The 25,914-nt window shown below is 42.3% G+C and overlaps 1 protein-coding gene across 1 annotated transcript; it reads left to right on the top strand.

Annotated features, from left to right (window-relative positions):
- Nucleotides 1–2,502: 2,502 nt before the first annotated feature.
- On the top strand, nucleotides 2,503–25,495 carry ZNF704 (zinc finger protein 704; the record flags this gene model as incomplete). The annotated part of the gene is made up of 7 exons (XM_082499238.1): nucleotides 2,503–2,584; nucleotides 6,877–7,109; nucleotides 10,606–10,706; nucleotides 12,746–13,007; nucleotides 18,021–18,125; nucleotides 23,171–23,265; nucleotides 25,040–25,495. 7 exons carry the CDS (start codon nucleotides 2,503–2,505, stop codon nucleotides 25,149–25,151), a joined length of 990 nt encoding a protein of 329 aa, XP_082355364.1. The 3' UTR covers nucleotides 25,152–25,495.
- Nucleotides 25,496–25,914: the final 419 nt, after the last annotated feature.

The raw sequence follows: 25,914 nt of genomic DNA, 5'->3' as shown, positions 1-25,914 counted from the left end.
CTGAGGAAAAGTCTTCCAGACCCAGAGGAATTTGGCATTCTGAGTGAAATACTCCTTTTCAGGTGAGAGGACCTGATGGGTGATGGATTCAGGTATTAGCTGATTATAGCAGATACCCAAGACCTTTCCAGTACTCAATGATGACCATATGGCTGCTGTGTTCTTTGCAAAAGCCTTGGCTGGAGGAAAGGAAGGTTTCTATGGATATAATCAGAACGCAGTAAGAACCATCATCAGTGTTTTGGTTCCAGGCACTGATGTGTTACAAAAGACAGTCATGAGAGCTAAGGTGTTGTGCGGCATAGGAGAGTGTTCATCGGCATCTGTGTGGGTCCTTGCATCAGCCAGAAAGCATCTGTGCGCTTGTTCATGGACAAGTTTGAGGTTTGCTCTCCAAAGTATGAAGAGGCTTTGACTGTAGCATAGTTTCCAGTTAATAAGCCTTTACCCTGGTAGGTGAAACGGGATTCTAGGAAGGGGACTGCAAGCAGCATGGTGACTTGGTGCCTTACTGATCAACAGTTGATGGAAAACATCAGGCAGCTGAATGTTTCTCATATTGGGCTTTAAATAAAGACTGAACCTGATCAGTTAAGTTAGAGCTCCTTTCAAGGCACAGAGGAAATTCTAGAAACCCCACAATGCAGAATAGAGTGGGGCGGGGGGGAACGTGTCCTTTTGTAAGAACAAATTTAACTTGATCTCTAGGAAATGAGAAGGTGGTCTTGGATGATCAATTGTATGTTTGAAGGCAAATGTTTACAAGAAGCTGTCTGCCTAGGTTCCACAGTCCCACAAGGATGGAAAGCTAAAGTTTGCTAAACCTAGTAGGTTTAGTAGTTTTGATACATTCACTCTTCAGAAATTGTACATTGTACCATTGTATTGCTGACCTGTCAGGAAAAGTTACTTTGGGGAGGAAAAAGAAGGGATAGTATATACATTTTTACAGCCCATGAAAATCCTCCATTGTCTAAAAAACGGTGCTCCTTGAGCATCACGTCACTGAAGCCTGGGTTCTGGAGGCATCCGTTGTCTCCAAATCCTTTTCTCCCTCCCCTGGCTGGCTGCCCTCCTCTCCCCTATCACCCCTTCCCCATGCCCTCTCCTTTGCTGCTCTCCTGATTTATTCCACCCCCCCTCACCCCCGAACTCATTGGTCTTAACTGCATGAATCGAAGCAGTGACATAGGGCCAGTTCCCAGGGTGGCTGAGCTAAGGCAGCGATGGGTTCCGCTGGCTCGGGCACCTATCACACCTGCAGAAAACTCCCCCCACCGCACTGGTTTTCTGCCAACCTACTAATTATTATAAATAATTAGTTTAGAATCTGACTAGGAAAAATTTAGGATCGGTCTTTCGGAGAGTACAGGAGGTTTAATAGTGTTAGGCAGAAGCAACAAAGAAAAAATCGCATCCCTCAGTTCCAGTTCATGGTTCTTCCCCACCCTACAGAGAGCAGTGTATCTCACTGTCGTGGTTTAACCCCAGCCAGCAACTAGGACCACACAGCCGCTTGCTCGCTTCCTCCCCTCCCCTCCCCTCCCCTCCCCAGTGGGATGGGGAGAAGAATCGGGAAAATAAGGAAAACTCGTGGGTTGAGATAAAGAGAGTTTAATAAGTAAAGCAAAAGCTGCACATGCAAGCAGAGCACAACAAGAAATTCATTCACTGCTTCCCATCGGCAGGCAGGTGTTCAGCCATCCCCAGGAAAGCAGGGCTCCGTCGTGTGTAATGGTTACTTCGGAAGATTAAACACTGTCAAATGCCATCATTGCGAATGTTGCCCCCTTCCTTCTTCTTCCCCCAGCTTTATATAGTGAGCATGACATCATATGGTATGGAATATCCCTTTGTCAGTTGGGGTCAGCTCTCCCAGCTGTGTCCCCTCCCAGCTGCTTGTGCCCTTCCAGCCTACTCGCTGGTGGGGTGGTGTGAGGAGCAGAAAAGGCCTTGACTGCCTCGAAACAACTGAAAACACCAGTGCCCTATTAACACTATTCTCATCCCAAATCCAAAACACAGCACTATACCAGCTGCTAGCAAGAAAGTCGACTCCGTCCCAGCTGAAACCATGACAGTTATTAGTGTTACTGGATAATCTTACCTGGTTTTGCATCTCTGTGTCTTCATCCAAGAAAAAAAAAAAACAAAACCAACTTAGCTTTAAGGATATGAATAGCTGTAATTATGAAAAAAAGGAGCAGGGTCAAACTAATGGAGGGTCACCATAGTCCTGACAATTTTATACAAAGGTGTATTCTCTTTTCCTACTGCCTTTCCTATTTATGATGAGCTGTTTTGCTTAATGTAGTCACTTCGTATGCTCAGGTTGCCAGAAGACAAAAGCTTTGAGAACTTTGCTTGGTGGCTTGCTTCAGTTACTGGCTTAGGGTTTGGTCTGTTAAGAAAAAAAAGAACTCTAGAGAAAGTGAAGTATTTGCTGATGTGTTTCCTTCCTCCCATTCACTGTGTTTCAGAAAATCTTCAGAAGAACTGGACATGGATAAAGTAACAGCAGCCATGGTACTCACCAGTTTATCCACCAGCCCTTTGGTCCGCAGCCCTCCTGTCCGACCCAACGGTAAGCCTTCAGAGCGGTGCCTGGGTAGGGGCTGCGGGGAGAGGTGCTAGGGCTGTGTATGAGGGAGCTTGTTTCCAGGAGCTGTGGCCGTGGTGGAGGACAAAGGGTGAGTGGCTGTCTTCTGCCAGTGACCCATGTGTGCTGGGGATCATACTGAGTGAGCTTTGCCCCGATGTAGTTGAGGTCTTTGGTGCAGCATTGGCAGAAATTAGAAGAAGCCTTTTCCGTAACCATAGAGCGGCTCCAGTTTATGAAACGGGAGATGCCTCATTTCATAAAGGGGAGATGAGTACTGCGGAAGGTCTCCTGACCTCGCTGGAACGCTGATTTTCCAAACAGATTATTTGCATTCGCACATATGCAGTAAACAGGACAGCAGTGGTTCCTTTCCCCACCCCGTGGAAATTGGATCAAATTTTACTCAACACTACGATGAGGCAAACCACTTCCAGATCACAGCCCTCAGCTGAGAGGCCGTGCATGAGTGGTCTGCGTACCAACACGTCTCTTTCTGCCAATGCAGGATTGGACCCTCAGTTCTCATGTCCTTTGTTCTCTCTGATGTTCTACCATCAAATCCATAATTCCTTAAAAGACTACTCCATTCATGGTGTAGCAGAAGACACACAAATAAAAATAAATCTGAAAATTTAGTGGTAGTAATGAGATTGCTAATGGAATATAATTAATCTATGCAAGCTTGACTGGAGTTACAAGAAATTTTTAAGTGTTATATTTTAAGGAATAATTTAAATCAGGACACCCTTGTTAGGATGTCTCAGCATTGTTTGTATGACTGGCTTCTCTTACTCATAACTGTTAAGTCACTACTAAATGCGCTTCTTCTGTAAATAATTGGAGTACTTTGAGGAATACTAACTAATTGCAAATTAATAGGGAAGTAGTCTTGGCAGTTCATCGTGGAAGCAGAGGCAGTCCACTGAATGGTGCTGTACTTAAAAGGAATCTGTACCATGATAAATGTCCCGGCTTTCAAGATTTTTGAACAAGTAGTGTGGGTTTTTTTCATTTCTTTCCAGAAAACTTAAATTTTACCCATTCAGCTGGAAGTCTAGCCATGAACACCCATGGCTCCTGCCTGTGCGCTTTCCACACACTTACCAAATGTTCAAACCAGAAGTATTTATGGAGTATCGCTGCTCTGGGGAGCCCTAGGAAACCTCTAGCGGTGACATCCCCAGTGACTGTCCCACCTCAGAGCTGGACGTTGCCAGCCCCCAGGGAAGGCCAGTGGAAGGGGAAAAACGTACCTGCTTTCCAGCTGCTCCAGATCACAGCCGAAACCACAGATGAAGGTGGATCTGCGCTGATGTGCCAGGCAGGGATTTGGAGTGGCCAAGGCACACGCCTATTGCATGTTGGATCCCTGGTCACGGGGAGCTGCTCTCGTGTGGGGCAGGGCAGTATCTGCCACCTTAAACAGTTGGAGCAGACGACAGTTGTCAGGAGGTGCACCTTAGCTGGCAGCTGTTGGTTGGAAAGATCTTCCAAACAAGCCCTTTTGAATTGCTAATAGGTAAATGGTAGCTGTTAACCGCCTTTGATATTTCTTCATGCAGCCTGAGTGCTCTTTGATATTTCTTCACATAGCCTGTCTGTTTATTTCCCAAAATCTGGGAAGACAAGCCTGAAAAAGTAATTCACGTGTTTTCAGGAGTCACAGACAAGATTTTTGAAGCTGTCTCCCTGAATATCTTAGTTTTGCCTGAGCAAAGACTTCAATGAAAGTCTGAAGATTTGAGAAATTAAAGCTCAATTGGTGTTGCAAGGCGAGGCTCTGATGTTAGTAATATGAGCTACAAATATACTAATGATTAATCCTTTCTACATCCTTTTCCAAAAAAAAAGGGCAGTAAGTAGCAGTGTAATTAAAGGGACATTTGTTTAAACAAATGGATTTTTGCCTGGAAGTAAAAAAAATAACATTAGTGTTAATATTAAGACTCGTTACTTTGAGGGTGACGGAGCACTGGAACAGGCTGCCTGGAGAGGCTGTGGAGTCTCCTTCTCTGATGATATTCAAAACCTGCCTGGATGCATATTCCTGTCCAACCTGCTGTAGGTAAATGAGCTTTGGCAGGGGCGTTGGACCAGATGATCTCTGAAGGTCCCTTCCAACTCCTGTCATTCTGTGATTCTGTGATTAAAGTCTGATCTGTGCTGGAATTACTGGGGATGGTCACCCTTGTAAGCTGGATCAGAGTTTGGTCCTTGTTTCCCTGCAGCTGAGCAATGTTTGGTCTGGTTACTCCAGTAATGTGAAAAGAGCCCCGAAATAAGAGTAAGTTGCCTTTATTTATATTTTTATCTTCTTTACATTGACAGAGTTGTTAGTATTAATGAGAACCAGTGTTTGTTTTTTCCCTGTTGTCAGCCTCGTTTAGTCTTTACCATTCTACTTCAAAAATGTTCTTGATTTACATCTCTTTCTAAGCAAAGTGAGGAGAAGCTGTAAACTCTAACAATACAAAGTACCACCATAAATGTGTCAGAAAGTAGTAGTTGAAAGGGTGCTGTTTCCTTTGTTTTTCTGAAGAAATGGAAATTTTAAGCTATGCTGAGGTCACAAGTTGATACCAGATGTACTTCTTGGCTTTGGCACGAGACTCAAGTACACATACTTAAAAGAAACAAAATCCACCTCCATTACAGTCACATGAAGGCTGTAATCGTGGACCAAAACATGACATTTTCATATGTTAACTTACTACTACCAGAAACGTGTATGTCCTTTTCTAAAGAGGAATTTGCTGGGGCAATGGAGGGTTGATCCCATTTATTCTCTGGGACCCAGAGCAGTAAGTGCAGGGACTTGGCTGCTGCCCAGGCAAGGGGGTATTTTTATGCATGTGCTTACATGCTGGAGCACTGCGATCTGTTTTGTGAGCAGCTGATGTTAATGATTAAGGGTTTCGTCCAAAACCAACTGAATTAGGAGAAAAAAAAATTCATTGGTTTTGGGTTAAGCTTTTAGTAGCAGGTGGTAGACGTTATTTTCTTGCTGATGTCATTAGTTAAATTTATCTGTAAGAAATTGAGAGGGAATGAAGGAGCGACCTTCTGCAGAACTCTTAAAGGCAGGCGCTGGCTTGAAAAGACTCCTGTCTCACACTTAAGTAATGTTTCACGAACAGATAAGATGTTATTTGCTTGCCAGCTCCAAAGTCGGGTATTGCGCAATACTCAGGCACCTACGCTGTCATTGGGAAAAGCTTCCAATGCCCGAATTAGGGAGAAGCTGCACCGAAACCGTCCCTGCGTGTGTGCCCAAGCCCTGTGAGAACCCGAAGCTTCAGGCAGTGTCGCCTGTGGTTGCACCGCTGGACGTGCTCGGGCCATACGTTTGCTGAGCTGATGGCCTACGTACTCCTCTCCTGCCAGAAGCCCTTTAGGGACTGGGAAGAGTGACATGCCAATGTCTAACGGCTGAGGACCTCAGCAAGTGACCTCAGGCCATGCCTCAGACTGCGAAAGCGGTGCTGTTACTCCCACGCACCGTGTTGTAGAGTAACCTGTTAGTCTGAGTGTCTGCTTACCACCGAATGTCAGGGGAGCTGCTGCAGCGAGGAGGGGGTTTCTCCAGCGAGTAGGTGTGGAGGTGATCCAGCCTCTGTGCATACTGCTTCTGAAACCGGATGCCTAACGTTACATGTGTATGAAGAAAAAGGAATATCCTTCCAAGGATACGTACCACCTCAATTAGAGATTCCAATTAGGCAGAGGTGTGTACACTGGGAGATAATGAGAAGGCAGTTAAGAGTGTAATTATGGTTTTCTTTGGTGTTTTGGTACTGGGATGGTGATCATGTTTTTGCAGATCTAGTTAGTGTGCTGGTGTTCAGAGTGCATGTCCCCTTCCCAGGGGATCTCCTGTTGGCCGTGGGGTGGCTTGGAGCTTGCTCTGATGCCCCACCACAGTCGTGTGTTCCTGTTGAAAGTTGAAGGTGTATTTGAAAGTTTTCCCTTAATCATGAATGCAATATCTGACTGCTTACTGGGGTTTATGCTCCAGAACAGGTTATTTTTCCAAACCCAGCACTTATTTTTTAAGAAATACTTGTTTTTGTAAAAACACCTGAAAAAATCAAGTGTAGAATATGTAATTTGTTTGCAGTGGGATAGACGTGCTTGTCCTCTCTTCATCCAACACTTTTGCTTTCCTTTATTGAACGTACAGTTAATTACCAACAGCATCCAAGCCTCATATAAAAGAGCTGCTTAGCCCTAACACGTGATACTGTTGTAATGATGGCTGTCGTTGTTCTTGACAGAATCCCTAAATGGATCTTGGAAAGAAGGAGGATTTGTGCCTTCTAGTACCAGCAGCAGTGGATACTGGAGCTGGAACGCTCCCAGTGACCAGTCCAACCCATCCACCCCATCTCCACCTCTGTCAGCTGATAGCTTCAAAGCTTTTCGGACACCTTCCCAGCCAGATGATGGTATTGATGAAGCTGAAACAAGCAACCTTCTCTTTGATGAACCCATTCCTAGGAAGAGAAAGGTTTGCCTCTCATTAAATTTCCATACCCGTGGGCAGATAGGATGTTGGCGGACGTATTTTGCTGTGAGAAAGGAACAGGTCACCCAAACAGCTCTGTATGTGTATCCCTCCTTGGCATCCCATTAATGTAGGTACTCAGCCTAGTCACTATGTCTCGTTCTACCTAATCACCTACTGCTCACACACGCTGCCATCAGCGCCACATATTTGATGGCAGATGGTGAGGTTCTACAGAGCCTCCTGCTCAGAAAAGACTAGAGCGATTTCCAGAAGGTGTTGCCTCTGGCCATTCAAGGGATTTCTCTCCTACTTTGGCAAATTCTTTGTATGCAGGATGCAACAGGCAGCCTTTACATGTCATCACAAAAACTGGATATGGCCTTAATACTTCTTGTTCCCTGAAAGTGCTGTTTGTCTGACAGCATGTCAGATACCTTAATACTGTGAAGCTTTCTCTGTGCAAGCATATGGAGTGAAAAAAGGAGAGAGAGATGAAACCTGATGGCTTTTGATACAGTATTAGCAGTGGCCAAATTTATCCTTGGTAGGAGTGCAAAAGCAGACTAAATAAAACAGAAAAAAAAACCCAAAACCAAAGTCCAAAATAACCCCCAAAAAAGCACCGTTATGCCTGCAAGCAAGCTCCTTTCAAAGAAAAAGAAAACAAAGAGATGGCACTAGTCCAAGTTTCCTCCCCTCCCAATGCAACAGGACAGGTTTTACATAGCAAGATGAAAAAGGGTTTTTTGTAAGGAGAAAAACCAGAGAATTTATTCTCCTTAGTGACTTTGTTTCTGGCTCAGTCTGAGACAGTTAATTGCTTCATCACAAGCAGGAAGAAGTTTTAATGATTGTTTAAACCTGTTCAGATTTATTCTTTTGCTCTAGAAGTTGCTTATTTGCTGACCCACACTGTTCTGCCTTTGCTTGTGGGAGAGGGGTGTAAAATGTTTGTGCTTCTTGCTGAAAATGAAAAAAAATATTTTGGAGGACACCTTTGTTCTAATAAATTAGAAGTTAGAGCTGTCTGTTAAACTAAAGACAGGGATGATTTCGGGGGGTGTGGGACAGGAGGAATAGGAAAGCAGAAATGTGCTGCTTTGCCTTTTACTTCTCAGTTGAAGTTCAGCTTATTAGCATCATTCTTATCGCTCAGCTGTGATGAGACAGATGGGTTTGCAGCTGCCATCTTTATATTGTTTTCTAAGTTGTCTTCATATATTTCTATTTATGTACCCACCACAGATCTATTACACTACCTGTTCTGGTTCCTGGGAATTTTGGTCTGTATGGCAAATGTTTAATTTGGATAAATAGTAACATTGCCTGCCAAACTTTGTTTCATAAATGAACTGTGTTTCCTGCAGGTTTTTTTATCCTGGCCCCAACGTGGTACTTTATCTGAGTATACAGCTTTGTACGTTTAGAAGCTGAAACAAAAGTGTTCAGGTTACTTCTTCTTCAGGGCTGCAAAAATCAGAAGGAATAAACCTTGACATAGATTTATTGGTAACCTTACTTTTATTCATTAACATTTCTTCCATTTCATGTTTGGAAAATGTCATGTTAGCAACCACTTCCTGTTAAGAAAGTCGTTTGCTCAAAAGTTTCCACTAATGTAGTTATTCCTCACCAAACCGTTTATGTTCCATTGTTTTTTTAAATAAAACATTAAGCCTGATTGGGCAATTTTTGGACTAAACAGAAATGGAAGCATGGCTTATGTTCTGTATTTCTACTGAGTGAGATTTCTTTTCGTTACGTTAAAATGCATGGAGTTTTGCAGACTCTTAGTGCTGACAATAAAGCCAAAACCACAGTGGAGCTAGGAGATTGGTTTTACCATCAAACTGGAGATTGATGTTAAACCTTTCTGTGTTCATAAAGATGCATATGGTGCTCATGATGTCATATCAGAATTCCTAAGATGTAAATGATAAGCATGGTCTTCATCTTGTCGCTGTGGTTGGTTATGGCTTTTTGAGAGGTGATAGTATTTAGTATTATATTTTAAAAGTAAGAAATGTCTCTATCAGAACTGCTAGATAGATTATATTTAATTTTAGGAAAAAAGAGTTCTGTATCTATTTGAATGGTAGCTGTGTTCTCAGATCAAAAAATTATAGACAGAATTGATGTGCGGTTTATTCCTAAGTAGAAGGTTTTCATCCAAACAGTATGATCAGGTACCTCAAATCTTAAAGCCCTTAGCATCCATAATTTCAAACAGGAGATTTTAGACTGCCAAGTAACTATAAGAACATGCTACTACAATCAACTTGTATCTTAAATATCCCATCTGCTGAGACTTTAAAAAATTATATTCTAGTCATCGTCTTTCTAGCAAATGCTGAAACTTACCATCTACTGGCATGCAGTTCCAAAGGGTCCAAGTTGAAGAAAGCATGAAGTCAACTTTTATTCAAGACAATGAAGCGTGAACTTAACTCTAAGGATGTGCTTTTTCCTTTTCTTTTTTTTAATCAAACTTTATATGAATATATTCATTTAATCTTACATGTAACTAAAATTATAGGATAATAATACAGTATTTTGAAGCTCTTCCTCATGTTTTCTTTAATAAGGTATTCTGTAATAATAGAGAAAAATATTTTTGCGAAGTACAAATTATTTAGATTTTTTTTAAGTTAAAATTTATAAAGTAGGTTTCATTTTGGACTAAAACTAGCTTTTAAAAAAATCTATACAGTTCTGCAACATCTGTGTTATTTGTTACCACATACAGTGCTTTAAGACTAGTTTTCTCCGGAGTCTTCAAAATATTGAAGATTGGGCAGGTTATAGCCTTGTTGGCTGCGCTCTAAATCAATGATAACTCAGTTTAGGCCAATGAAATTATATTAAAGAATATAACAAGAATATTAAAATGAGATTATACACATATTCTTTTAAAAGCGTTTAACACAGCCAGATGGCTTCTCATTCTCTTTGCCAAGTAAAGGTCACAGCAGCTTCTGAATGAAGTAAAAACAGGTTTTGCCAGCTCGTGGGGGAATATTGTCATTGCAGAAGCTACGTTTTTCTGGCGCAATATTTTTGATGTGTTGCAAAATTCACAAGCAGAAATATTCATAAGAGCTTGCTTTAGGAAGATCTTAATTTAAGAAGATGCTTTGCATTAAGTGAGAAGTCCTCATCAGTTGTTCTTTGAAAGGCTCCAAAGAAGTGTAGGAAGTTTGTATCTTGTCTGCCTTCTTTAGTGGGGAGACAGAAACTGGAACTTGCAAATGAAAAAGCCATGCCAACGAGCGGAGAGAGGTAAAGTTTTGTCACAAGCTCCTCCTGCTGCTTTTCGCTGGGATTCTCTTGGGTTCAGTAGTATGGCACTGATGACAGAGACTATTACATCATTACAAAGTTGGAGTTCGAGGCTCTGAACCTTCACAGTGTTTTTTAACTGTGTATCCTGGTTTGGGTGGTTCGGTTTTCTTTCTGTCCTCCATACAACTAATGTTGCTTTACTCACAATTTTCAGAACTCCATGAAGGTGATGTTCAAATGCCTGTGGAAAAACTGTGGGAAGGTACTGAGCACAGCTGCAGGGATTCAGAAACACATACGGACCATTCACCTTGGGTAAGAGAGCAGTCTCTTCAGAAGTATAAGGGATTTGGTGTAGAAGGGGAGAGCAGTCACACTTGGCTGGGGAGATGAACTGAATTGTCCTCGGCTATTCTGTCTCAAAGCCATAGGTTTCTGAGGAAATTGTGGAGTAGTGCATCAAGGTGAACGAGAACTTACTCCAATGGCAAGGCACCTTCTTTCCTGAACTTTTGAGAGCTTTCCTAGAAGGTCAAATACAGCTCTAGGTCACACTGCACTTCCCTGTCAGCCTCACAACTGAGTGGCATTTACTTGATATGTGCTATCGGCGTGTCGCGTCCAGGCTGACACTGTGTGAAAGGCAGCAGGTTTCAGGGTCTTGCATGAGTACTGCCCAGCCTTCTTTCACATCAGATCAGGTGCTTGTGTGAGTTCTGAGTCAAATTAATGCCAAAAAAAAAAAATCAAAACCCCAAGCTGAGAAAGCCCCCAAAACCCCGCCTAAGAAACCTAAGAAAAAGAAACCGAGCTGCAATTCCATGTGTGTGCTACTTGGAGTAAAAGCAAAAGCAAATGAATCTGGTATGACACAAGCTTCTTTCAGAGCTTGAGTTTGCAGCTGAAATCTCCTGCGCGAAGTGCCCTCGCTGTCTCATATATACAGCAGGGACTCATGGTCTTCACCCATTAGATATGTGGAAATATATCTCTGGTGTCAGTCTGTGTTATCCAGTGCTTAAAAATTAAAGTGACCATGAAGAAGTAGTCTGGTGTGGAGCTCAGGAGAGTCTTGCAAAGGTCATCATAATTTGGGCTTAGGCTCTGAAGAAATAGGCTATCAGAAACAGATAAAATATGTCCCAGAATGCAGTTGTGAATGTTGCTTTTTGTCCTGTATATTGTGGACACATCCTTTTCATGGTACAGGAGAGGAGAAAATTCCAGCAGAACTACCCTGGAATTTGGAGCTTGTAGCTTTGCCAAAGAGAGGGATTTTTGCGAGTGACTGGCAGCCGTCCAGCAGGTGGGACTTCTGGTAGAGCCTTGCAAATCTGCTGAACCCATGCTCTCAGTGAGTTTTATTGAGTAAGGTGGCAAGAGGACCACAGGTAGTGGTATATGGGCAGCAGGCTGCGGGGCTGTTCTTTGGGGTCCATGCCTGGAAAAAAAGGGGTGCAACATTCAGCCCTGATATGGACGTGCAGGCAGGAGGACCCTTAGGGCTCCCAGATTTCCCATATGGAGGAGATAATACGCATGTATGAGCTGTGAGTTACATCTGTGTAGCAAGTGTATTTATGAGTGTGCTAAAATAATGGTTGTTTGGGACTTCAAGATAACATGTACTGGGAACTACTGCTTTGACTGGGCTGCTTCGCTGCTAGCGCTTGTGCACAAACACACAGCAGATAGTGCCAGGGGATGCAGAGACAATCAAGCCTTTTATATCTCCTCCTTCAGTAAGTTTTCTTCTGGAGAGTAGGACCAGAAAGCTCTGCACTGGCAAGCCAGCACGGATATGTCCTTTATCCGTGTCTGAGTGAGTTGCATGGTGAGACTGTTTTCTAGCAGCAGCTTCTGTTATGCCAAGGAAAGTTACGGTGAACCTCAGCCATAACTATATTTGGTTTAATTAAGTAACCTATGATAAGATTACATACTGTTTGCCATAACATTAGTGAAGTATATCTTGCCTGCGTTTGTTATCTTTACCCATCCTTCTGTGGCCACTCTGTCATTTCTGAAGTCAGAGAGTGTTGAGATTCTTGTTAACTTCAATACTTAAGAATGAGAAGCTGATATTTAAGCTGTAGCACAGAAATTAAACATCTACTCCAAGGTCGAAGAATTAGTCAAGAATAACACAGAGAGGAAAAAAATCTAATTCCTGCTTCTTTTCCCTTCAGACTAGATGATTACTTTTTTCTCTCCCCCTTCCCTGCAGCCAGAATGCTGATAAAGTAGGTAGGGTTGAAACTGGGAATATTAATTTATTGAATATATTTGCTCATGCATCTAGAACTTAAAATTTACCTTGGGGTTCTTGCTCTTCATTCTTTGTCTCGATGCAGACGTGTAGGAGAGTCTGACTACAGCGATGGAGAGGAGGATTTTTACTATACAGAAATCAGGCTCAACACGGACTCAGTAGCTGATGGCTTAAGCAGTCTTTCCCCAGTCTCTCCATCTTTAGCATCTCCTCCTTCCTTTCCCACCCAAGACGCAATCCGTCCTGAAACTTCCTGTGCCAAAACTGAGACTAAATTGATGACACCTCTGAGCCGCTCAGCTCCTACCAACCTCTACCTCGTACACACGGACCATGCTTACCAGGTAACACTAGTGAGAGTGAACTCTGTTGATTACACTAATGTCGTTAATATATAAAGAAATGACAGATGACAATGTTTGGGGTTTAAACAGCCAAGTCTAGTTTTAATGGGTTGAAAAGTTTTCAGGGCAGCCCAAGGGGTTGTCTCATTTAAATTTAGTTGTCCACTTCTGAGCTAGTCGTTTGTTTGTTTGTGCTCCCATCATAGCCAGTGGGTTTTGGGGTGCCACACATTTATTTATCCAGCCACACATAGGTACATACTTCAGGTTGAGATGTGTTACTCTGTGTATCCTGCTGCCTACATCAGTTAGTTCTCCACTGACCATAAGGAGGGCCCAAGGTGACGTGCTCAGATGTGGTCTCCTGCATTGTAAAAATTCTCATTCAGCCAAATCCCTCCCAGAGTCTTCATTTCAGCTCTGCCTGTACTGGATACATCTGTAGGCAAGGACCCAAGGGATGCCAGAAACAATTCATTTCCTTTATTTGTACAGTGTGAGATGTCAGTTTGCATATGTGAAGTAGAGCAGCAAGAATGAAAAGGCATATATGGTATCCTTCTACTCTTAGAGGTAATGCTTTGAAAATGGCAAAAATCCAATCATATCCAAAAACTGCTGCTCCAAAACCTTCCAACTAAGTTCAGACAGAAAGCATTAATTGTAAAAGTGCACTAAAATTTGACGTGTTTTGGTCTGGATGCCATATGAGAAAAGAATAGAGGCTTTGAAGTAGTGTGGTCCGTGACCTGGGTATGCACCAGAGAACTGAACTCTGTTAAATTTATCAGATGTTATAACTTTTGTATACAGCGTTGTGCAGGTGAAACCTTTTTGTTGTGTGTCTGGATCAGACCCACTAAAAGGACAGAGGGAACCACACAGAATTCACAGCCTTGTTTTAGACTCTCGTGCCTGGCAGAAAACATGGTGGAAGCTTGGCGTCTCAGGTGGGAGCTGCATTGGGTAGCACACACCAACCTGGGGTTGATGAAGCCAGCTAGGAGAAAGACTTTTCTTCTCAGTCTGCTTTAAGCCCTGCCTCTCACCAAGTGAGGCACCAAGTCTAGGCTGTTGAAAGGAGTCTCACTTCATTTGGGATTTGCAGTCGTGACAGTCTTCCCTGCAATTTGGAGACTCACCCGATCCTTTTATATAAGCAGCCTTTGAGTAAAGCACTTGCCTGAGGAAATACTGGTTCAAATGTTTAAGCCGCTTGAATTGGATTTGAATTGGTGTATTCCACAACACGAGACAACAAGTGGCTGAGCCCTGTCACCTTTTCAAGTTGCTCTGGTTTCAATACTTTCAATACTCGTTTTCATCAGCGAGGAGTGACATAGTCCACAATGTTGGAAGCAGGAGATGGGGTCCCTCCTGCATGTCGCGTTCAGGTTTTCCTTGCAAAGGAGTCAGCTTCTGCAGAGCAAGTCGGTGGCATCCTGTGCTAGGGTCCCTCTAGCCCGGCAAGAAGAGCACTCTCTGGGAGGCAAGGTGGAGACTCAGCTCTCACCAGCAAGGGGAGGAATAGAGCCCAGCTTTCACTTGTAGCATTTAAGCATTCTTGTGACTAATCTGTTGTGTAAAAGGGAATAGAAGAGAATGTGACGACAGCATCTTTAATACCTCCATATTTCGTGCAGTTTCCTTGCTGGAGTGAGCCATATACAGAATTTCAAAACTGTTTTTTTACTTCTGATAAAAATATTATCTGTATCAAAACTGAAATGAAGTATTGAATGGGAATGTAGCAATAAAGACAGTCTCTCATATGAATGAGAGCACGAAAGTGGAAATTACTTCATTGGGAGCGAAGAGGCAAAATTCACACCTCAAGGAACTGAGATAAGGGGGGTTGAATAATGTTCATCCCAGGATTCCTGTTAAAAAGGGAAAAAAAAATATGGAACCCAAATCAGGGTCACAGAAATCCTAAACGGATCTGTTAATTACCATTTCCCATATGACTGGAAAATAGCAAATATAATACCTTTAGTAAGAAAGGTGTAGTGTAAGAGGGAGAGCTGGGGAGTCGGGGAGAACAGCAGTGAGCTATTTTGAAAGGGCCATTGAATGTTATTAGTGGAGTTGAATGAAAAGCTGTATTTGGGCCTGGTCTCATTTTCATTAAATCATTTTGGTACTAGACAAATGCTATAATAAATACTATAATAAACATTGCTGATAACGAGCTCAGGGGACATCAGTAGTACAGCCAACAACAACAGGTCTGTGAAGAAAAAAAAAAAGTTATCCGCTTCCTTGGGTAAGGAATATCTAGGAGAGACAGGGATTTTTAATGCTGTTGTACAAGACCCCCGGATAACTTCAACTGAGATCCTGAGTAGAGTTTTGGTCAACCAAGTTCAAGGATGCTGGGCTCCAAAAGAAGAGGTAGAAAGGTGATTAGAGTGAAGAGGGAGGGCAGGGAGGACACGGAGAGCCTCTCCAGCCCAGGGACTGACAGCTCGGGCAAAGCAGAGGTGAGGAGAGGATGGCATTGCTGCTGGGGAAGAAGGCGAGAGGACAAACACGAGAGGAGACGAGGATAAGCCTGTGCTATTTCAGATATAAGGGCAATATTGGTACAAATAAATAATTATAAATTATCCATTAATATATTTTGATTGGAAATTAGATGGAGGTCTCTAAGCAAAGTGAGATCGGGGTGTAGATGCTCTTCAGTTCATTGTAACACTGTGGTTGCTAACCTTGTGGAAAAGATTATCTATACCATTAGCCTGAAAAAGGTGACTGTGCTTGATGAGCAAAGATACACGTCTGGGAAACAAATGAACACGGTGATTGACTGCCCAAATCTGATCATGTCTGAGGCAGGTATTTAGGCACTAAGAGAAAAGAATTGAGCACCACAGTATTTTAGGCAACTGCAAATTACAGCAATTTTAAACTTCTCATACATAAGCACAAATCTTATAAGGAGCGGCTGAGTGAGGTAACTGTGGTTGTTTAGCCTGGAGAAAAGGAGGCTGAGGGGAGACCTTATTGCTTTCTACAACTACTGGAAAGGAGCCTGTAGCGAGGTGGGGGTCGGTCTCTTCTCCCAAGTAACAAGTGATAGGACAAGAGGAAATGGCCTCAAGTTGCACCAGGGGAAGTTTATATTAGATAGTAGGAAAACTTTCTTCACCAAAAGGGTTGTCAAGCATTGGAACAGGCTGCCCAGGGAAGTGGTTGAGTCACCATCCCTGGAGGTATTTGAGAGGTGTGGATGTGGTGCTGAGGGACATGGTTTAGTGGTGGACTTGGCAGCGCCAAGTTGGACTCGATGATCTTAAAGGTCTTTTCCAACCTACACGATTCTGTGATTCTACTTGACGTTTCATTAGGAAACTAGTGCCTGTACCTGTTAAATTCAGCTACAGAGGAACTACAAGCACAGGCTCTTTCAGCATCTGGGATTTCCTTTGCAGGTCTTATTCGAATACCTGAGGAAGTCACTGTGCTGACCCCAGCTTTGAGCTGGTGTCCTGGTGGGATGATGAACAGAGGCAGTGCCGCCTCGCTGCCCGCCCAGCTTCCTCCAGTTCTTTCTGGCACGAGTGCCATGGTCACTCACTCCTTCCCGTTTGAACAGGGTTATGATGAAGCACTACTGGTACCATCTGGAGTTACCAAATTTTTCTTGATGCCTTTCAGCGAGGTTTTTACATTTTGTGGAGCTCAGTGGACGTTTGCTCCTCGTGTCTGTGTGGATTCTCTTGAAGCTGTGAACAGGCTCAGCAGCCCACAGAGCATCGCTGCCATAGGTGGAGGCATCTGGTGGTCTCGGTTTCTTTCCCTTGGAGAGACTCCAGGGGATTGCTTCAGCACGTGTTTACTGTGAAGATTATCTTTAATGGGGACAATCAGGTTGTAATTTGTCATCACTGCTCTCAGCCTGGCGGCTCAGGGAAGCGCTCTGTTCCCTGAATTGGTGAGACAACTTCAGCAGCCTCAAACACAAACACTACTTAAATAAGTGTATTGCATTATTGTCAGGTGCAGGCAACTGAAAGGCAGAAGTAAAAAAATTTTTTTATAGCAAGGTCTTTAGAAGTTTAAACCAAGGAGCCTTTTTTTGTGGTGAAAGCTTGAAATCCAGGAGTCAAAGGGAGCCTGTGTTCATGGTGGCTGCTTGCACTCCTGCTAGGCAGGGTTACTGCAAAGGTATGAGTTTCCCGACTCTGTAAATTAAATGGGATGCAAAAGCGGGCAGGGGAGAATTCCTGAGGGCTCAGATCCCGGTGAGAAAACCAGAGGGAAGGCACAAGATGAAAGATGCTCAATGGTCTGAGCTCAGATTATCAGGTATTGCACCCCAGGGCAGCAGGAGGTATTACAGTCCAGATGGGAAGAACTAAGAGTTCGAGGGGACCGGGGGGCCTTCAAATACTAGCTTTAGCTTAGTCTTTTAAGAGCTGGGTTTTTTTGAATCCCAAGGATGATATTTAGCTCCTTGTTTTTAATAGGAAAGACTGTTTTAATTGGGATGATTCTTAACAACATTTATCTGATGAACGAGAAATGGCCAACCAATGATCAGTGGTGTTGATCATTAACCATGTTGTCCCAGGAGACTGGCCAACTGGTCTTCAGTTGTTTAAACCAGCTGCCATCAGATTAAATACTGCCTTGTTTTTCACTGGGGAAAGGTGGTAATTTGTAATATTTTTTTGGTACTAGCTGGCATTTTAAAAGTTATTTGTATATAATGTTTGATTTTATGTGGGGTTTTTATCAGATCTAGCTTTTAAGGGTTTTGCGTGGATTTTTGAGATTTTTTTCTTTCTCTAAACAAGGTTTTAAGAACAGTGATACATAAATATGTCCCTTCTTTACTGGCTTATCCATGATTATCCCTCTCATAAAGGTAAAATGCTAGTGACCATGCAGTTTTTTTCCACCTCAGAAAGTCTGTCGTAGATTTACAGTTTCAAGGAGTGAAAGATCCCTTGAAATGCTTTGGAAGAGGAATGGTTCTTACTGGAATATTATTTTCTTTTCACACAGGCCACTCCTCCAGTGAACATTCCAGGGTCAGCAAAATTCACTCCCAATGGTAGTAGCTTTAGCATCTCTTGGCAGTCGCCTCCAGTTACCTTCACCGGCATTCCAGTAAGTGAACGGCACCCAAAAAAAAAAAAAAAAAGAAAACAAAAAGAAAACATGAGAAGTTTTTAGAAATTTTTGTTTTGTTTTACAGTGTCTCACAGTAGAAGTAAATCTGACATAACAGGTACAGACAAGAAACAAATATGCCTCAATTTGCCAGGATGGCTGATTTTAACACTGAAATATATGCTATATAGAAAATATGCTTCATCCATATTGCATTTTGATATCAATATATATTGAAGTTTGTCATTTTAATGAAGATGTATTAGATCTAAAGTCAACTCCGACTGTTTCCTCAAAAAAGCTAGTGTACAAGGCCTAATTTCATGAACAGGACTGCAGAAGTGGGATGTTTGCTTAAACATAGACTTCCAGTGGTCCTGAATGTAACGCAATATAGGTGTGGATACTGTAGGGGGAGTTAAAAACCTTTATGAAGAGTTCAGAGGGATTAGGCTTCTAGTGCTTAGCATGGTGAATACTAAAAGTAACTGTAAGTCACTATTTATGAGTAGTGGAAAATCTTCTGTATAATAAATAGAAATAAATATTAATGTAATGTATCGTAATTTTCATTGAAAAGCATTTTTCAGTATAAATTGATATTCTGTAATCATAAACTTTTTTGATATAACGTTTCATTTAATATTACACTTTATGAATGTGCGAATTTTTAAAGTGTGTTATTTAAGGCACACTGCTCATCCAAAGAACCATATTGTTTTTTTTCCTCCTGACAGTGCACATTAGACATGGCGATAAGAGATACTATTTCTCTCCCTTCTCTTCATCAAGTGAATCTCCAAAGCTTCTTACTGTCAACCTTTGGCAAATCTTGGAGATTTTCTGCAGAGGCTGTGGCATCCTGCAGGGCTGATAAAAAATGAAAGTGGCTGAATCAATTACACTGCACTCTGCCAATGAATATTTATTAAATTCCATCAAGGAACAACTAACAGTGAAAGACATCATGCTGGCAGCAATTTGAACAAGAGTGCCTTGACAGAGCGTGATATCCATAAAGTTCCTCGAGAATTTGATTTCCCAACAATGGGGTTGATACAGAGTAATTACGAAACTGGCTCCTTTTGTGGAGTAGCGGAAATTGGTGCCAGGAGTGTTGGGAATCTAAAAATGCAATTAGTCACATTGTAAATCAGACACTTAACAGGACAGGATTAGACATGTATGCGTTGAGTTTACTTGTTCAAGCAACAACGTTGATCTGTGGCTGTAGAGTTGAGAGTTCTCAAAATAATTTAAGAAATGCCAAATCACTTTCCGAGAATTGTATGGAGATGCCAATGATTTAAGTACAATTTAAAAATAATCCCCACACAAAAACCTGGGGAAGCAGTGATGATGGCAGAATTATAAACTGCTCAGGGAACCATATGAACTGCCTTTATGTCTCTGTCTAACAACATTGATAAGACTGTTTAGCGAAAAAAAAAAAGGAACAAAAACCTTCTAGGTTTGCAAACATTAGACTATTCTGTCATCAGTGAGATCATTTATGAATTACAAGGACTTGCCTGCAGTGGAAAAGGATGTGCAATAAGTGAGGGTGCAAATGCGAAGTGGTGTTAAATGACTGTATATTGAATGAAAGTTTTGTTTCTCCTGTTTCAAAGTAAATTAGATGTTGCCTTGTGAAAACAGGGCTCTGTCAGTTCCCACCCTTACACTGAGTGTAACTGCTTTCAGAAGGCTATAGCGTAGGGGACTTTCTTATGAGGTTTATTTAAGCCCAGACGATGTGACATACTATAAACTCATGCAATTGTATATGTACATGGTCCCTGAGATTAGATGAACGTATGTGGCACCTAAGGGAACTTCAGAGAGTAAGTTCAAACCATTACTTTTTGCCTGACCCTTAATATTTATTCAAGCAGTTTTCTCAAATGGCTTTGGGATACTTTTGGGGCCTGGATAAACCACTGAGCAGTAAAGGATTAGGTACAGATTTGCAAAAGTGTTCAGGTCTACACATTTCTTCATGTTACTGGTGGTGTTGGAATGGGACCATCATGTCCTTAGCCCGCTAAAGGGCTCTTGAATCCTGGTTTTGAACAGTGTCCTTTCTAGACCTGTATGTCAGCAGTTAAGTCCATGAGAGAGACGAAATTTCAAAATAGGCGTCTTTTGTGGTTTTTTGACACCTACCTTAGGAGTTTCCCCATTCATTCCTGTGGACGTTGAATTTCGATGACACTGAGCACTCCCTGCTTGCTGTCCCGGGAACTGGGCTGTTCAGACAGACATCATGACTTGCATTAAGTCCTTGTTTTTGGGCAGATCTTAGCAGAGCAGCACCAAAAGGTCTTTGTGAACGTGAGTGTGCTTATCAGCAAGTTCCTCAGCGCCTCAGAAGAAGCCGTATGTAACAGCTGGATCAGTCAGGGTTCAGAATGTGGCTGCTTTAGGCTCAAGGGTATCTAACTGTAGGCATTTATCTAGAAGCCTTGTAGTCATAAAGGAAGAGAATTAAGGGAACCTCCAAAGTCCTTAGACTTTGTGCTCTGAATCATGCATACGCTAGATTCCCAAGGTAGATGGGAAATAAACTTTTTCTTACCATTTTGCCGAGATAACTTTGTAGGTGCAAGAGAAGGTTGAGCGTTGGCACAGCTATGAGTCATTGCTAGGTGCAATTCTCTGCATGAAGCAGAAGAGACAAGTTCAAGTTTGCTCTATCACTTGAGATGGAACTAGGAGAAAAAATAAGGCACAGCATGGGGATGTACAAGGAAGACAAATTAAATAATGCAAGTGGTATGAGCAACGGTGGAGTCTGTATCTCTTGGTACTGGAGGACTTAATGACCATATAGTCCACTTTTATGTAATGTAGGATAAAAGTTCTCTTGAATGCCAGCATGATCTCCACCGTGTGTTGCTGATTTTTACCTCCCTGCTCATAAGACCTGAAAAGGTTGAACAGGCGAGAATATCTTTTAAATTTGATAATCTGATGTTTACAGATCACAAATCTCCTCCACGGTTTCCCCCAGGAGATGTAACTGGAAACTCCAGGTCCTGCCTTCAAACAAACACTATCGTTTCACATTAATTCTCTGTGTTAGACAACACTTCAAATGTGAAAAGCCTCCGAGGGCAAGGATTGCCTTCTCACGCCCTCCTCTTAATCAGCGCTTAGTGTCGCCTTCAAAGGAGTACAGCTAACCGGTATTGTTTGGACCTGCTGCAAAGCGTATCAAAATACACTAAAGCTCCACTTCAGTGCAGTTCAGCTGCCTTGGTATGCCAATCCATGGAAACCATCGTGCAGAGACCCTCTCGGGAGAATGTGAGAGCAGACCCAGTCTGCACGTGGTGATTACTGCTCAAGCCTGTTCTGTGTTTGGAAACAATCAGGATAATTGCTGATAACATAGGAGGCCATCAAAATACTTTTCTGTTCAGTGACAGCTAAGGAATATGTTGAGTATCAGTTAGTAGTGGTACATATTAAAACTTCGTGGTTTAAAACGTTTAAGAACGCTAGCAGAATTGACTGGAGATCTCTGGTTGCTGGTAATGACCGGAAAACGGTGCAGCGTGTGGTAAATGCCAAAGACTAGAAAAGTGTTATCGCTTTGCATTTTATCTGCAGTGTTTCAATCATTCTTAGGTTAAACAAGAGAAGTGGTTGATAAAAGACAGGAAAAAAAGTAGTAGGTAACAAGGTGCCTTCAGTATTGTGGAGTGATAGGACAAAAGGAGCCAGGGTAGTCTCTGGATGTATAAAACATGACTTTATGGTAAGCAGGCAGAGAGAGAGGAAATTTCTTTCAAGTTTCGGAGATCCATTTCATATATCAGTAATGGTCTAAACTTGTTCAGAGCATGAGCTGCGCATGCAGTTAAATCAGAAATTTCTGTAGTTACCAGCCAAGAGTAAAAGTTGAAAGAGTGTCTGCACTCCACTATAAGTATTAGTTTTTTGCTACTGTGGAGTAGTTGTAAAATAGACTATATTAAAAATCAAAGCACATTCAGTAACTCTCTTCAAGTCAGGTCATTTCCCGTGCTTCCAGATATTATGAGACTTCAAAAGGGCAGGAGTGAAAAGCCATAGCAATGCAGGGAGCGATGACAATGTCTGCAGCTCCTGGCTGCAGGAGGCAGTGACTCCATGCACCAGATGCCCAAATGAAGCTTGCTACCTTCTGTACATAACAAAAAATGAGCGGTTGTAAATTTTTTCTGGTGTTTTAGATGTCAAGTGGTTGTGGCCTTTACTCAGGAGCAAAATAAGACCCTAGCAGTAAATAGTTTAGGAATTATTTAAGGCCAAGATTTATGCCATGTGATTAGTCAAATAATGTTGCCAGCCCCCAGGCTCACGTAGGAAGCTTATTCGGAAAGTCTTGGAAGACCAAACTGCACCCTTCACTCGGGAACTTTCACAAAGGAGGACACCTGCTGAGAAGGTTTACAGTGCAGAATAAAGGAAATAAGTAATGCAGTACATCATGTTAGCAGCCTTGATCAGAAGGCACTCCAAATAAAACCTTGAGGGCTGCATCGTAACTGCCCTGCAGCAAAGCCCCTTCTCCAAAGCCGTCTCTCCACAAAAAGTGCCAAGTTGTAGACAGGAGCAACACATGAAATCCCGATATTTCATAGGTATTGAAACTGGTATTGATCTCAGCACAGGCTGGAGTTTATTTTTCCAGCTGTTTTCTCTGTTTAGATTGGAGAAAGTTTTCATAAGAGCTATACAGAATTCTTAAATAAGAATGAATGCATTTTCTGTATTTCCCCAAACCTGAAATAATGCTGATCTGTATTCTGGTTTGCTCTGTTTGGATGACTGGAAGTACAGGGAAACATAATGGAACTAATATAACGTACCTAAAGCTAAATGGTCATCTGTCTAAAAAGACCTACAACTTACTTGTGTTGTATGTTATATAATAAGCTTTCCTGGGTATCCTTGGCACCATGCATCATGAATTGCATTTTCTGGGAAAAGTGTTTATACTGCATTCGTATGTGTATGTTCTTCGTAAGCAGCTTTTTTGTCTGTATTGACAGGTCTCACCAACTCATAATCGTCCTGCAGGGAGTGGAGAGCAGAAACAGTCCCACACAGTTCTTTCATCACCGCCTAGAGTAGCGTTTGGCTTGAGGTATGGGACCATTAACTCCTGCTGACAGACCAGCAGCCTCAGAACCTGGAGGGTATTTAGTAAATAAGACGTTAGTGGCCAAAGAAACCAAAAAACCACACCACCAACCATGATTGCAGTTGTCAGGCAGTTTCTTACTAGAACGCTTCAGAGTAAGCTATTCTGCACCTATTTTGCTTCTCATTTCTCATTACCATCAAAGGTAAAGTTTGAGGGGAGAGTGTGTTGTTGCGAAACGAGAAAGGCAGACTGTGAAGCAAAACTGCAGGCCTTATGCCAGGCGTGTCTGGAGTTCAGATGTGGATCTAAGCTGTCCTGTAAAGCAGCGCTGCCCAGATTCGCTGCTCCAGCTGAAGCATCCTGAACTTCACTACGTGGCCCCCTCAAAGACTGGGCTGTCTCGAGTGTTTATCACCATTCAGTCAGTATGGTATTTGGCTTCAACTGAATTATGAGAAACCACATCTTACAACAAATTAGATTAAAGCAATGCTTTTTATACATTGTCTTCCTAGGCATAAGCTACATTCACTTCCATTAAAGCTAACTGATGTTTGACTGTAGTCTGCTTTAAAAGTGTTCCGAAAGTTGTGTTAAAAAAAATCAAACTGTGATGCTGAATTTCTTACAGTAAAGAAATGTCTTATTTCCCACAGTCCTAAAGGTGACTGTATTCTAAAATGAGACCAAAGGAAAATTTCATGCTTTTCATTTTTCTTCATGACTCTCAGATCATTGCATATGCTACAAACCAAACTTAGGATCTTCCCAGTTCACGGATTGTGCCCATTAATGAATGTTCAGGAATCAAAAAATGAATAGGTATGCAAGAGAGGATTCACCAGGCAATTCCCATGTGTGCCATGCAGCATGTAATACAGATGTTAAACAATTGTGTCTGTACCATTATTTGATTTAAAGACGCTGGGACAAACAGTACTGCCGTAGCGAGCGTTGGGTTACTTTTAGCATTGCTCCTCAGGTTTGCTGGCTTGCTGTGTGTTGAATAAAAAAAAGTTCCATTTTAGCAGTTATTTTGATCATTTTCTAAACTTGTGAACTTTTGAGTGTGGTTATAAGATGGAAAACAAGACAATTGGTGTAGCTTTAAAAGCAGATCCTGCCCACCTTGCTGACTTTGGGGATGACAGAGAAGGAGCACACGTGAACGTGCTGTAAATGAGGGAAAGGGTTAAAACTTCTTTTCAATTGCTTTGTTGTTTTTCAGTCAGTGAGCTCCGAGCAAACCATGGCGAGCATCAGAGCTGGTGGCTTTTCCCCTCTTCTGCGTAGCTCCTCCCTGCTGGCAGTCAAGGTCTGCCGGTCAGAGCTATGCAAAATATTTGTACCGCAGCTCTAAAGCAAAGAGGACTTCTGCCTGCTGTGACCTGGCCTGCGTTGTAGAATAGCTACGACTGTCCATTGCGGCTTGGCGCTTAACGTGGCTGAAGTACCATTTATCTAGAGCTGGCTGAAGTCAGGGCTCTGTGTTCTTGGGATGAGGCCTGGAGCAGAGGAGCGGGCTCAGCAGCTGCTGCAGAGGCTGTAGAAGCCAGGCGAGGAGAAGGACTCGTCCCTCGGAGCTGTGGAGTCACAGCCGTATGTCTGTCTGCTTCATCAGCTCCCACTTGACTTGAAAACAACCCAAATCCATTTGAAACACTGGGGGGGTTTCTGCCTGCTGCACTCCATTGAGATTGTTGTCCTGATCTTAGGGTGATAAAGCAAAGCTATGAAAGCATCTCATTAACAAGCTTCCCTTTCTCTCTGACAGGAAGCCTAGAGGGGAGGGGAAAAAGTGTCGGAAGGTCTATGGGATGGAGAACAGAGATATGTGGTGTACTGCCTGCCGATGGAAGAAGGCCTGCCAAAGGTTCATCGACTAAAGATTGAAATTATGCAGAGGATTTGGGGATGGGGGAGGACAACAGCAGAACCAGATCGCTGCAGCTGCACTGTATCACTTCCCATTTTCCCTCCAGTGATGTGGTGTTGGGGTTTTTTTGGTTGTTCTTTTGGGGTGTTTGTTTTTTTTTTTTTTTTTTTAAAAAGAGCTTTGTATTTCAAAGTGAAGCACTTGTAGCCAAGGAGAAGCACTAATCAAAACCTGTGTGGAGCAATAGAGAAAAAAAAAAAAAAAGCAAAACCAAGAACATACAACAAAATTCTGTCTTAGTAAGTATGGAAACCAGAGCAGCTATTAGTGTTTTTCTGTAAAAGAAAGGAAAAAGTTAATTTTTTTGCTAACTCTGTGAGCTACTTGCTCCTTAGGATCATTTTTAACCATTTCAGTCTCTGTGCTGTGAACATCTGTATTTGCTAAACTGAACAATTTTTCTTTTCCTGAAACGAAGATCTCTTTTTCAAAGCTTTCTAATAAACACTTCTGAGTCATATAAGCTACAGTTTACTCAACAAAAGCTGTACTAAGACTGGAGACCTCTAAGTAATTCTCCTGATACAAATGATCATGATTATATTATATTTTTGAAAAGGGGATGTGGGGAGGAGTTGGGATTTTCTTTTGTTTGTTTATAGGAGAAAAGCAAAGTCTGAGTTTGCAAGAAGGACAAGCAGTAGTGCTCCTGGAAGATTTTTAAACTGGGCACAGACCAGTGGAGTGGAACAAAGTAATTTAAGTACCAAATT

The sequence above is a fragment of the Vanellus vanellus genome (genome assembly GCF_965231255.1).
Source record: "Vanellus vanellus genome assembly, chromosome: 2".
In the NCBI taxonomy this organism is placed as follows: Eukaryota; Metazoa; Chordata; class Aves; order Charadriiformes; family Charadriidae; genus Vanellus; species Vanellus vanellus.
This window is presented reverse-complemented; position numbering and strand designations above follow the sequence as displayed.